A 12,075-nucleotide genomic window follows, 5' to 3' on the forward strand; every position below is an offset into this window, starting at 1 on the left:
ATGCGAGGAGATGATCTACCGGGTAAGTTGGCACAACACATTGAAAGTCGGCCATCATTCTCTCATTGTCTGACTTTTTTTTATTGTAGACGCTGTTCCTGATACCAAAGAAATGGAGACTTCTCAACTCTCGTGCACACCCTGTGTGACCGCACCCGTGCCTGCACCCGAACAAGCGAACTGTGTCTCTAGCAACCTATATGTGGTGGGTGATTTTCGGCAAGAATTAGCCAAGCGGAAGTTATCTACCATGGAGCCCTCAGAGAGTGGGGTCTACGAAAATGATTCGGAGCCGAGTCAGACATCTAACCTAGGTGAAAATCCATGCTCAAGGGCAAACAAGGCTTCTGAGCGGGCTGAAGATCCCAGCACTATTGAAGACACACCAGTCACATCTAGCCCGTCCTCTTTGCCTCCGGCTCGGTCTACATTAAAATGTTCTCAAGCTCGAACGACACTAAGTTCCAAGCCCCCGGTGCGCTACCCGTCGATAGCTGTGGTTATACCGTCAACGTCCTGGAAACAAGGAGCCGCCAGGACAAGCACAAGGGCCGCTGCGGCAGTATGCAAGAAGCGACTCCGCTCAGGTCGAGGCACCAGCATCCACCAAGACGAGAACACCCCCTATGACACAGCACAGCCGTGTCAAAAGAGGAAGAAAAGGAGACCTTCAATTAGGCCACTTTCCGGCCCTTCGAAATCTTCCGTTCCTATTTCATCTCATCGCTCTGGTGCTATCCAGGGTTTATATGGGAGTGCTATCCTCACGGTCGAGTCTAATACTGGTCTGAAACCGGTATATTTCTTTACTTTCGTACCCGACCCTAGCCCGATGCTGCCTCCAGTCCACACGGCGGTTATCCCCCCATTGAAACACGTGTACACGTCGGACGAGAATGCGCTGCTCGTGCGGCTGAAGGAACAAGAGGCAATGTCATGGTCTGAGATTACGACTCACTTCCCAGGTCGAAACATGTCATCCCTTCAAGTTCACCATTCAACCAAATTACGCCACAAGGCCAGCTCTCGGTCTGGAAGACCGAAGAAACGCCAATGAGAGAGGCTATGCTGTCGGGATATTTCTTGGTTCGCGCCTGTCGACCTTGCGCTGTATACAACATCCTCCGTAGCCATCTGTTTCAATATAAGCATTAAAGCCAACTTAGTGTACTCTGTAAAATTTGCAAATTGGAATCGCTTAGAATTGTGATATTATATTGTACCGTTCAAGCGAAACATCCACATTTTATGTACAACCCCTGTTTTTCTGCTTCCAATAATACTGTTCTAAACTCCAACTACCCAACTTTATTCTATGAAGACTTCCTTTTCATCTTGTAAACGGCGGACCTGTGAATTACTATATCCGGTTAGTTTTGCTTTTTTGGGTTTAGCGCCCCAATACGCCGTCACGTAACCTCTCTTCAATGCCCTCCGACATAAAAGACCCGTCTTCCCTGCTCTTCCTCCCTGTTCTCTTACTTTTTCATTATTCTGCCACTCTATCTTGCACTCATCGCCGCCCCATTTCTTTTACTCTGGCCCCCACCGACTACTGCACATTCGCTTTCAGCCCGACGCACTGCCCCTTTCATTTTTACCGGAGATGCCGCTTGATCCGACATCCAGCTTGCAATGCCTGTCACCCAGAAGCGTAACCACTGGGATGATACCAGCATCCTGTCCTTTCGTGTCGATGATCGTACTCCTTCCCTAGGGCAGTGACTGAGTACCATGCTACGAAGATATCTAGGTCTCCCTCTGCCAGTGCGCCTTTTCGTCTCTGATTCCGCGGGCCTCCCTTCAAATCTGCAAAGTGCCAGTATACCCTCGACGCTACATACCCCTCTCCCGCTGCCCCACCTGAGGTTGCATTGCACAGCCCCGGCTTCATAGAATGGCTCCCGGTTGCCTGGCCACGCGCCCAGTTGTCGTCATCGTCGGTCTCTCCGGTCCCTCTTCACCCAATCGGTGAAAACTCGAAATCATAGCTCGGTCATGTGGGCCAATAGCGACAATGCCGCACACGCCCTGGACCTTGGTCGATACTGCATCTTGTGGTCAATGCGAGACTGCAACTGCGGGGATTTTTGCCAGTGAATGTTGTGGACTATGGTATGGTCTAGTGGGTTAGATTACAGGATCTGGTTGAGATTGTCTACTCTTGGTAGAAGAATGATTCATCCGACTCCCTGGTCGTTCTGACCAGCGTGGGCTGCAATTCTATCCAGTCGCTCAGGAGCAGAAACACTGGGTGGTCCAGCAATATTGTGTGTCAATACTCTAGTTTCCAAAGAAGTCTACAAAGTCATCTAGATCGCTTGCTTTCTACTGATGAGGCCTTCCCGTTGAGTGTCTAATATTCCGCTGGCCTCCCTTGTTGCGAAGTCTCCTCGATGCCGCATGCTCTGTTTCATCCGCCCCGTCTTAGGCCCCCACCTAAGGTTACATTGCAGCCCTTGGCGTCGCAGATCTACTCTCGACCGCTTGTTTGCAAGTGCCTCGACCTCCCATCTATCGTCATCGACGGCCTCTCCGGTCTTTCCGCACCCAATCGGTGAATCTCGAAAACATACCGCCGTGATGCGAGCCAATAGTAAAAATACCGCACACTCGCCTAACCTCGGTCGATGCTGCATCATGCGGCCAAAGCCTGTCAGCATCTCCAAACCTTCGTCAAAATAGAACATTGGCGCCTTCAATTTCACCCGCATCTCAAGATAGCCAGAAGCAGTCGCCATGCAGCCCAACAGAGGAAGTTACAGGATTATATCCAGTGTGCGCTATTGCACACGCCTCAGGGGCCGCACTGCTGGAAATTCTGGGGATTCCGAGCGGCGTTCCAACGCGAGGAGCGAATCTTCATACAGAGACGCACGAGTGGCAAGACAAATGGGACCGAAGAAGGAATGTCAAACATTGTCGCGTTCAAAGGGGCACCTCTTTCGACGAGCAGGGAAATGACATCTTCAAGCTCCTCGTCTCAACAAACGGCATACTGAAGAAGTTGGCCTTTTCCCACATCCCCTCCACGATTTAAAGTCCAATAGCATTCTCCCTGCCCCATACAAGATATCCATTCCGTTACTGTCTAACGACGTTCCGCCCGCGGGTTCTAGTCACCTGACAATTCAAGAAACTAACTCAACGTTCCCCCAATTCTATGCAGAAGACTGGATACGCTAATTCAGCATGTTTGTGTGATTGTTTCACTGCTACTCCTTCCTCCAAGGACTTTGCCTTCCGAATCCACTGTCACGTTGAAAATAATGAAAAGTCTGGTGTACGAAAGGGCTTTTTTATGGCCAAACTATATACAATGGTATTTGGTGATAAAGACGAATTCCGTGGGTCCCACCGCATCCTAGGAATGAAACAAGAACATTGGCTGTAGCAACGGCGGCACCCTTTTAGTAAAGCCTGAATCTCAATTCATCGTAAATTTGCTGACAGCCTTGATATATTCATTATCATGTGATCTACCATACACCGCCCCATTATTTATGCTGGCATTCTAGAACTGACGCTGCCAATACTCTCCCACCTTAACATTCCTTATAACCTCTTCGAACTGGCTTGATCACTTCGAAAACTCTGTCTGGCTCACAATGAAACTTTGGTTAATATTTCGCTGTCTCATGCCTGATTTTACATGGCCAGACAACGTCCGACCAATTTCTAAGGACCGAATGCCATCAACTCCTCGGCCAACGCACCCACGACTGCTACAATTTTGGGGTTTTCTCCACAAATATCTCAGACGATTTTCTCGGTCGTATTGCAACTGGGTCGGAGTCTCTTACGATAATCAGATCGCTCAGCTTCCATTCGGATTGATTTTGAAATGGTCCGATGGTACTCGGATCGAGGAAGTTTTATCTATGCAGGTTGCACGAAGTGCAGGTCTTCCAGTTCCAAGGGTGATTTGCTATGGTGAGCACCCTGATACACCCCATGCACCAGTCTCGATTCTTATGACTCGCGTGCCCGGTGAAGAATTGGGTCGAGTCTACGAAGCACTCAGCGACGAGGATCGAAATTCAGTTCTAGAAGAGCTCAAAGGCTACCTGAGGATCATACGAGGGTGGCCGAGTCCATGGGGCGGGCAGAGGATTTGTTCTCTTCAGGGTACCTCAATAAGGAGTGTCCGCCTTCCTGGTCATTTTGCCGGTCCGTTTGAGTCAGAGGAAGACTTTAATGAGTATCTCATACGGCCCGCTTGGTCAGATGGCTTCTCATCGGACACGGAATACAAAGATGCACTTAATCGTGCTAAAATGATGGGAAGCTTGCGTCATCGTATTGTCTTTACCCACGGAGATTTAAAGCACCATAACATCCTGGTGCAAGGGGGAAAGATCACCGGCTTTTTGGATTGGGAATCGGCAGGTTGGTACCCTGAATATTGGGACTTCACTACTGCATTGAGGTTCACGCAGGAAGACTTTTGGTGGTACAGCTTTGTGATCAAACTTGGTGGCGGATCATATCTAGCAGAGCTGGATTATGAGAACGCATTGACTTCTCTGACAGGTGCTTCCTATTATTGGTGAATATTACTGTCTTACAGGCCTCTTTGTTAGTGGTTGTTTCTCTTAATTTGTTTCAATCAATGCCCACTGATCAAATTTCAACCACATTACGCGAGATCAAGAGTATATTTTAGAGGCAGTAGACGTATATTATTCCAATATAGAGCCGTTGGATAGCTTCCACCGTAGAATTTGGGGTATTTCTTGTAATCCCACTTCGCTTGGGCTTATCAAAAGACATGCTCTCCCGTCTACTAGCTGCGCTGGTACTTAGCAAATCGCAATTCCAATGGATTCTAGGCGACTTAACACACCTTGATCTTTGAAAAGGGCTTTTATAATCCGCACAAAGATGAAGTTGCCAATGGCCGCGGCTGGACATTGTTTGCGGCAGACATAGCGTTTGCGTTTCCCCAATTCTTGACCTCGGTCTCCAGCGATCCCAGGTTGCTGCATTTCAAAATCACCTGTCCATTGATGCTCTTTTGCAGAAGAGCGAGGACCCAAAGTAGCCAAACACGGCAAGTGATGCCCGGAACGTTCAACTGAATATCGTATGTCCTTATAGTCCGATCCAAGTGACTTTCATATCCCGCAGGGACATCAGCAATTCTCATAAGCCCGACAAGAAGAAAGGATTTGAAGACACCGGCAGTAGGTCCATGACCGGGTATCCAGCCACTACCTTGCTGCGTGATGTGGTATTTTGTGCCGCCAGTGTCGGGATGACGATGGAAGTAGAGGCCCCAGTGGAAATCGTTCTGAACTGGTGGATGCTTCCGAATAAAAAGGAGGATATAGAGTCCATTGACTTTGAGTTCTGCCAATGACATGATCGATTGCGATTTAAAAACACAATTTGGCGAAGTATTTGTATATTTGTGGCGATCGACGTTATGCGCTTCTGCTGGCGATATCATCTAATATATAGTTTCATGCTGCGCCCTAAGCAGTATCGTTGCATACTTCTTGAGGTGTGCAGCCTTCTCAGCCAAAGCTGCTGTAGAAGACACCGTGCACTAGCTATACTGCAGTTGGCATTGCTTAGCGTGCGTTTGCGACACAGGTGAAGCTTCCGTGCGCAGGTTGCCACGGTAAGACGCGCTGACCTGAGCGCTTAATTATTGGTTGACAGACCGATCAGCAGTTAGTTAACTAGTTTAGGTTTTTTATACAATCGGAGGTTGATGGCCAATCACATAACTAGTTAACTAGTTAGCGTTCAACACGATCACCTAAGACGCACAGACCCCGGAAGGCAGATCCATGGATATCCGACGCATTTGAGAAACAAAGTAAATCGTGCACACAGTTATTGCCTTACACCATGGGTAAAATAAAATTGGTAATTGTTGCTGCTTTATTTACTTCGGGAAAGCATTTTGTAACGGAGAGAACTGCCCACAATTTCAGTCCTATTGGCCACATGTGAGGTATAGTCCAGTCAATCTGCACTAGCCAGCTGCATGTAAAGTAAGTTTTATTCCTTGGTATTTTGATAAAAAGCTCTCTGCGGCACCTATCAACAGATGCCATGATTGGCTGAGGGTAGTGAAAGAGGCTCCAGTGCTTTGAGGGCGAGCCCTTTCTCAGTGCCTGGCCCACAATCTAGACCAGCGGCTACGTCGGTTGGAGAGGAGATCCAATTGTGGCACCTCGCGCCATCCTATCTTTTCTAACGTGGCCGAAATATGAGTTTGAGGGGTATTCCTCGCACGTGTGGGATTGGTGGACTAAGGTTGCGTAATCTTTTCACTCAAGTCAGAGATTGGACGACTGCCCCACCTTTTTCGACCTCAGCGTGTCTAGGCTGACACAGCAAAGAGCATCAGCCAATGAGATTGCTGAAATCTGCACGCACTCGCTAGTGTCCCATCAATATGCAAGAGCACAAGCCCTGCAACCCATTTTAATGGAGAAGGCTATAAAAAGGTGGTCTTTCGTCTCCATTTTGACAGATTTTCGACATTGATTTGTGGTATTTAGCGCTTTTCATCGACGCGCTCTTAGCTCCTTTTCGACGAAAATTCCACTTGCATGTTCTGAAGCATGGTTCTGTCTCTTACTAGTGCCATAGAGCAGCTTTCCCAGGCTTCAAGAGATATTGAGCGTCGGAACGGCGTGAAAGAAAAAGAAAGGAAAAGAATTAAGGCAGCCGCCACATTACTGAGGAATGGGTACCCACCCCAGGACTCTATCGGAGCAGGTCGACAGTCGACTTATCTCGACTTCCTCCGCAAGGTTCTACAGCTGAACGGCCCATCCATGGTCGTTCTTTGTGCTATTGGCTTGGGACTGTCGGCAATTGCCATCGCAAAGGAGAGTATACGACTTGATCTTCCATATGAGATCCAAAATCACTCTGACCTTGACAACCCTGTGCTCCGATGGCTTGCACGTCAGTATCTCAGTTTTTCTCTCTACCCAGAGGCTCCCCAGGCTCCCTTACAAGCCGATAATGGAACGGTGAACCAAGTCTCCGAGTCTCACGACGCTCTCGAGCATCAGGAGCGGGGTCAAGGAAGCTACCAAATCATTCAACCGATCTTTAGTATGACATCTAAATCTTGTGGGTCATGCTGCTAGCTAACATGGTGAAGGGCCACCTGCGGTAGTCACGTCGCCGGATTTGTTGACATTTCAACCCGGGAAGCGGCAAGACATAGGTATGGCCTTGGCACAAAGTGGATGATTACTGGCTAAATCGACCTAAAGGCCCTTTGACCGGAGATGTATACGAGCTCAACGTGCAAGATATTCGAGATATCATAGAATCGGGCCAGATATCAGGCGCAGTATGGCTCACAGACACGTATGGAGTGAACACGACATCTTTTGTTACAATTCCAGTCAGTAACGAGCTGACGGATCAATTAATCTTACACCGTCCATTGGCAACATGGAACCAGCCGCCAAACTAATCTGTATCCTTTGCTATTATATACCCAACTTCAACGACGCCCGATGCTCTGAAGCGCCAAGTGTCTCTCCATGGAATGATGATCCGAAAGCCTTCCTCCTCGGTTCCAACTCCGTCGACGTATTCGCCGCTTTCTTTCTCGAATATCCGTATAGCGCCTCTGTTCTGAACAACATCCACGACAATTGCAACCGTTCTCGGTGGAGGGGTAGTCTGAACACCTTTTGATGGAGTCGTCCAGTTTATTCGATCGCATAAGTCACATGTTACCTGGGTAATTAGTATTCTTCTCACAGATGAACATCTAACATATCATTCTCACTTCTTTCTTGCATTCTTCGAGAATCCCGCTGTCTGATGAGCTTTCGGTGCGAAATTTTTTGGCTGCCTTATCCATTGTACTGGTCTCTGTGTGCGCTTTTCTGGTGGAATCCAAACTTGCCGGGGAGAATGAATGCTTTTGTATATTAGAATACATTACATGTACGCCAGATGAGAAGTGAACGCGCTTGACTTACGTCGCCGCTTAGTCCGATGAGATTAAGGATAATCACCAACGACGTTGCTTTTGGGTTATTTCCTTTCAAGTAACACGAATTTTCCGTCAAGGATTAATGACTACAGTCATTTGGGGCTGTATCGCCTTTTGAGTCAAGCAACAGTCGTTGTAATGCGCTGGTAAATAAATGAGTGGGCAGATGAGGGGCAGAATGAAATCCGTCTTTATATTATCACGTGACAAACGTTCTTTGCCCGAAGGGTTGGGCGCTGGTCTCCTGTCAAGACCTGATCAAGCAACAATGACAATAATCTTTGAGCTTAAAGACCAAAAGTTTTCGCCATATTCAAGATTAACATAATAAGAACAATAAATTTCGAACTTGGAATAATTTGCCCAAATCTCTGTAAAATTATTTATTCCCTCTGAAATATCAATCCGAGATAAGATTAAACTGCATAAATTCATCGAAATTTCGACGAAATTTCGCATCTCTTTCTTACGTCACAGTCTTGAAGGCATGCATTCTCAAAACTAGACGTGCAGATTCTTTGTACCTATCTATCTTAGCCGTCCCAGACGGCAGAGATAGGCTTGCTCCCACAAGCACAACTCAATCCCTTCAAGACCGTTCATCCAAGTTCATGCGATCTGCGGCGTACTTTTGTTAAAGTTGTTAAAGGGTTTCACATGGGGCAGGGGTGGGCGACGAAGATATAAAATGGGAGGCACCTCTCGGCCTTATTGAGTTCTTCGTTTACATTCATATCAGCTTTTACCGTGCTGATTCAATCTTTCTTCTCCATCGTACAAACAAATTCCATCAAACAGCATGGCACCTGTTCAAAGCAGCCCAAGATTGCTTTCAGAGCACATGGCATCGAAAAAGACTTCGTCTCCCTGTCACCAAGGCATGACGCCGCCGGATAGCCCAACGAAGGAATCGACCACGCCTCGAGATACCGTGGAGGATCTGAAGCATCTCTTTGAAAGCGTGCTGCTCAGTCTTACCAACCGAGAACCTCCAAACACTCCTGTCTTCCAGGACCATTCCCAATCAGGCCCCGATATGGTTCAACTGAAGCAGTTGTTAGTGAAGGTCATCCGCAAAGGATATTCTTCAGCTGAGCTTCCCGTGGCAAATGAGCCTTCTGAGCCTTCTCAGCCTTGCTTTTCCAGCGATGAGCAGGCAGAGAACGCTCAGGCCGCACGTAAAGATCCGAATTGTTTCCATGTTACTTCAGACGATTTCAAATCGTTTAAGAAATTGGCATCGGCATCCCAATTCAAAACAGTCGCGGAAACGTATGAGCTAGCCATCAGACCCTTTCTTGTTCGGGAATTGCTGACACAGGTCCAGTTGGGACAAGCTAGCCGAGCCGACGGACACTAGCATTGGCCTGGACGACTACGCTGAATATGCATTCATTGCCCGTGAACGTGTTGGTACGTAATACCTTTACCTAGCAGACCGAAACCATACTAATGGTATGATCAGACCGAACGTCATCTTCTATCCAAACGCGAAACTCCACTGTGTTCACCTCAGAAGTCCTCCAGAGGTTCCTCGAGATTATGGGTAAGAATATCGGCTACCACACCCCTGTTCACCGTATGTCATAGTTCCAGACCCTGATACTAATAATATATGCAGAGACAATGGACACAACTACTTCTCGGGTGAAACGTCGCAAGGGCAACGCTCCTGCTCTTTCTGTCCCTGACGGCTGCCTGATCGAGCAGAACACTGATAACACTAGCGGATCTACCGAAATGGTTCCTCTCCGTATTGGAGATGCCCAAAATATCATGAGTTACTATGAAGGCGCCCTAAAACACTTCCAACAGCGAAACTGCAGCACCGTTGCCAAGGCATTCGTCAAATTTATCGAGCCTCGCAAGCGGATCCTACACCCTTACAATGGTCGCGGGTCACCTCGAGGATCCGCCCCCCGTACTACTGGTGACCCAGAAATGACTAAGCCCGAGTGGTGGCCTGAAGATATTATACACAAGGAGCCTGATCACTTGAGAATAAAGAGTACGTTTACCTATTGTCTGGTTCCTGATTCACTTACTTACTTTATTTTCAATAGACTGCATTAAGCTCTTGCTTCACATTATATGCAAGCTCGGTTATCGTGGCATTACTGCCGATAAGCTTAAAGATGTTGCTAGTGAGACCCAGCGGAGCTTGAAGGACGCATCCGATGTCGAGATCATGTACGAGATCCTCCGGGTTCGTAAAATGGAGGAGAGTTTTGAACGAGGTGAAGTCGACGCCAACATGGTCGTCTACACCATGAGGCGCGGCCCTAGTCTTAAGGCCGATGAAGAAGATGAGCCCGCTATATCAGTGACTACTGAGAAGTCCGAGCATCTATACCAAGGATTAATGAATCCCAACTCATCATTCGGGCAACCATCTACCTCCTTAACCACACATATCGACAACATCCCATCAACCCGCTCCCTCCCAGACAGCTTCTCTATGGTGGAGCCTCTTAACCTTGAAATCCCTATTGGCCAGGACTGCCCCTACTACACCGTCCCCCAATACTCCGGTTTATTGTCACAGCCCATGCTCAGCACTCCCGTGACAGCAGAGATGATCAGCCCCCACAACGTCCCAGTGTCAGCTTCCGACTACTCCGCTTACAACACCTACCCAAACTCTACTCCAGGAGTAAGCGGTCACTGCGATACCTGGACACCGTCTTTCCACGATAACATCCAGTGTATGCCCCAGCCATTAATGAAATACCAGATTCCCACGGTATCGCACGTGCAGTACATAGCCTGTCTCCATCCACCAGAGCTTCCTCTCTGTCCGTATGGGATCGCTGGGCCACCCGCGTTCTAACGGGATGCTCTCCCACACCGTCTAGATGACTAATAAGGTGTGAGGTTCTTGTCACAAACGTTTGACTCGAGGATAGCGTCAAAATGGGACATGGGTATGGGTGTGTTTGTTCTTTTCTTTTTTGGAAACGTTCGGGTTTTCTTTGATTTAAAGTGATATATATTCCGGCCTTTGTTTTGTTCTATGGTTTCTTTCTTTATTTTTTTTGGTGTTGGCCTTTTGATCTGCTTCCTTTCTATTGAGCCCTTTATGTGCTTAATCCTTCTGGGTTTTGTTGTCTACATGGGTTATCTCCAGACTGGATGTTTGGAGTTGTTGATGAATGAGATTTGGACAGGGAATTTTATTTTGTCGATAATTGTTAATAATGCCTATTGCTATTACAAAAATTCCAACTAGTTGGCCTAATAGAGAGAAATCCAATGACTCGCTCGGAGCCTGAATATTCAGCTGACTGAACATCCGAGCATAACGAGCAATCAGCTGAAGGCATACAGTTGGTTCGCCATCGGCCCCAAGCTTGCTCTACTCTATCGCCAATTTCCTATCTTGAACACCTAGATCTATCCCCTAGTAACGTTATAGAGACTCCCGACGTGCATCCCAGTCTTCATCCGACAAGCACAACTCAATCCCTTTAAGACCGTTCATCCAAGTTCATGCAATCTGCGGCGCACTTTTGTTAAAGGGTTTAACATGGGGTAGGGGTGGGCGACGAAGATATAAAATGGGAGGAACGGCTCAGCCTTATTGAGTTCTTCGTTTACATTCATACCAGCTTTTACCCTGCTGATTCAATCTTTCTTCGTCGTACAAACAAATTCCATCAGACAGCATGGCACCTGTTCAAAGCAGCCCAAGATTACCTTTAGAACACATGACATCGAAAAAGACTTCTTCTCCCTGTCACCATCTTCCAAGACCATTCCCAACCAGGCCCCGACATGGTTCAACTGAAGCAGGTAGTGAAGATCGTCCGCAAAGGATATTCTTTATCTGAGCCTCCCGTGGTAAATGAGCCTTCTGGGCCTTCTCAGTCTTGCTTTTCCAGCGATGAGCGTACAGAGAACGCTCAGGCGGTAGATGAGAATGACAGTCTGCAATGCTCTTATAATTGTCATATTATTCCGAAAAGTTCTCAAGTTCGAAGGTCCGGCTCACATAAAAGTCGGGTGGTGTTGATGCACATGAATAAGGAGCGCACTTCGCCTCGGAATATATAGGTTACTATGGGAATTTGAGTCATAAAATCGCTAATTTA

The 12,075-nt window shown here is 47.5% G+C and overlaps 6 protein-coding genes across 6 annotated transcripts; 5 read left to right on the forward strand and 1 right to left on the reverse strand.

Moving 5' to 3' along the window:
• Window positions 1-112: 112 nt before the first annotated feature.
• Window positions 113-1,057, forward strand: N7479_001705 (uncharacterized protein; the record flags this gene model as incomplete). Its single annotated transcript, XM_057249402.1, has 1 exon — window positions 113-1,057. One exon carries the CDS (start codon window positions 113-115, stop codon window positions 1,055-1,057), a length of 945 nt encoding a protein of 314 aa, XP_057113834.1.
• A 2,551-nt stretch (window positions 1,058-3,608) lies between these two features.
• N7479_001706 (uncharacterized protein) lies at window positions 3,609-4,553 on the forward strand (the record flags this gene model as incomplete). Its single annotated transcript, XM_057249403.1, has 1 exon — window positions 3,609-4,553. The coding sequence occupies one exon, from the start codon at window positions 3,609-3,611 to the stop codon at window positions 4,551-4,553; it is 945 nt and encodes a 314-aa protein (XP_057113835.1).
• A 314-nt stretch (window positions 4,554-4,867) lies between these two features.
• N7479_001707 (uncharacterized protein) lies at window positions 4,868-5,365 on the reverse strand (the record flags this gene model as incomplete). The annotated part of the gene is made up of 1 exon (XM_057249404.1): window positions 4,868-5,365. The coding sequence occupies one exon, from the start codon at window positions 5,363-5,365 to the stop codon at window positions 4,868-4,870; it is 498 nt and encodes a 165-aa protein (XP_057113836.1).
• Window positions 5,366-6,581: 1,216 nt separating this feature from the next.
• Window positions 6,582-7,453, forward strand: N7479_001708 (uncharacterized protein; the record flags this gene model as incomplete). Its single annotated transcript, XM_057249405.1, has 2 exons — window positions 6,582-7,083; window positions 7,248-7,453. The coding sequence occupies 2 exons, from the start codon at window positions 6,582-6,584 to the stop codon at window positions 7,451-7,453; spliced, it is 708 nt and encodes a 235-aa protein (XP_057113837.1).
• A 1,372-nt stretch (window positions 7,454-8,825) lies between these two features.
• Window positions 8,826-10,814, forward strand: N7479_001709 (DUF2841 domain-containing protein; the record flags this gene model as incomplete). Its single annotated transcript, XM_057249406.1, has 5 exons — window positions 8,826-9,256; window positions 9,312-9,397; window positions 9,450-9,563; window positions 9,606-9,992; window positions 10,048-10,814. 5 exons carry the CDS (start codon window positions 8,826-8,828, stop codon window positions 10,812-10,814), a joined length of 1,785 nt encoding a protein of 594 aa, XP_057113838.1.
• Window positions 10,815-11,649: 835 nt separating this feature from the next.
• On the forward strand, window positions 11,650-12,037 carry N7479_001710 (uncharacterized protein; the record flags this gene model as incomplete). Its single annotated transcript, XM_057249407.1, is given in 2 exon segments — window positions 11,650-11,719; window positions 11,736-12,037. The coding sequence occupies 2 exon segments, from the start codon at window positions 11,650-11,652 to the stop codon at window positions 12,035-12,037; spliced, it is 372 nt and encodes a 123-aa protein (XP_057113839.1).
• Window positions 12,038-12,075: the final 38 nt, after the last annotated feature.

This window comes from Penicillium vulpinum (assembly GCF_028829585.1).
Source record: "Penicillium vulpinum strain IBT 29486 chromosome Unknown utg000001l_segment0_segment0, whole genome shotgun sequence".
NCBI lineage: Eukaryota > Fungi > Ascomycota > Eurotiomycetes > Eurotiales > Aspergillaceae > Penicillium > Penicillium vulpinum.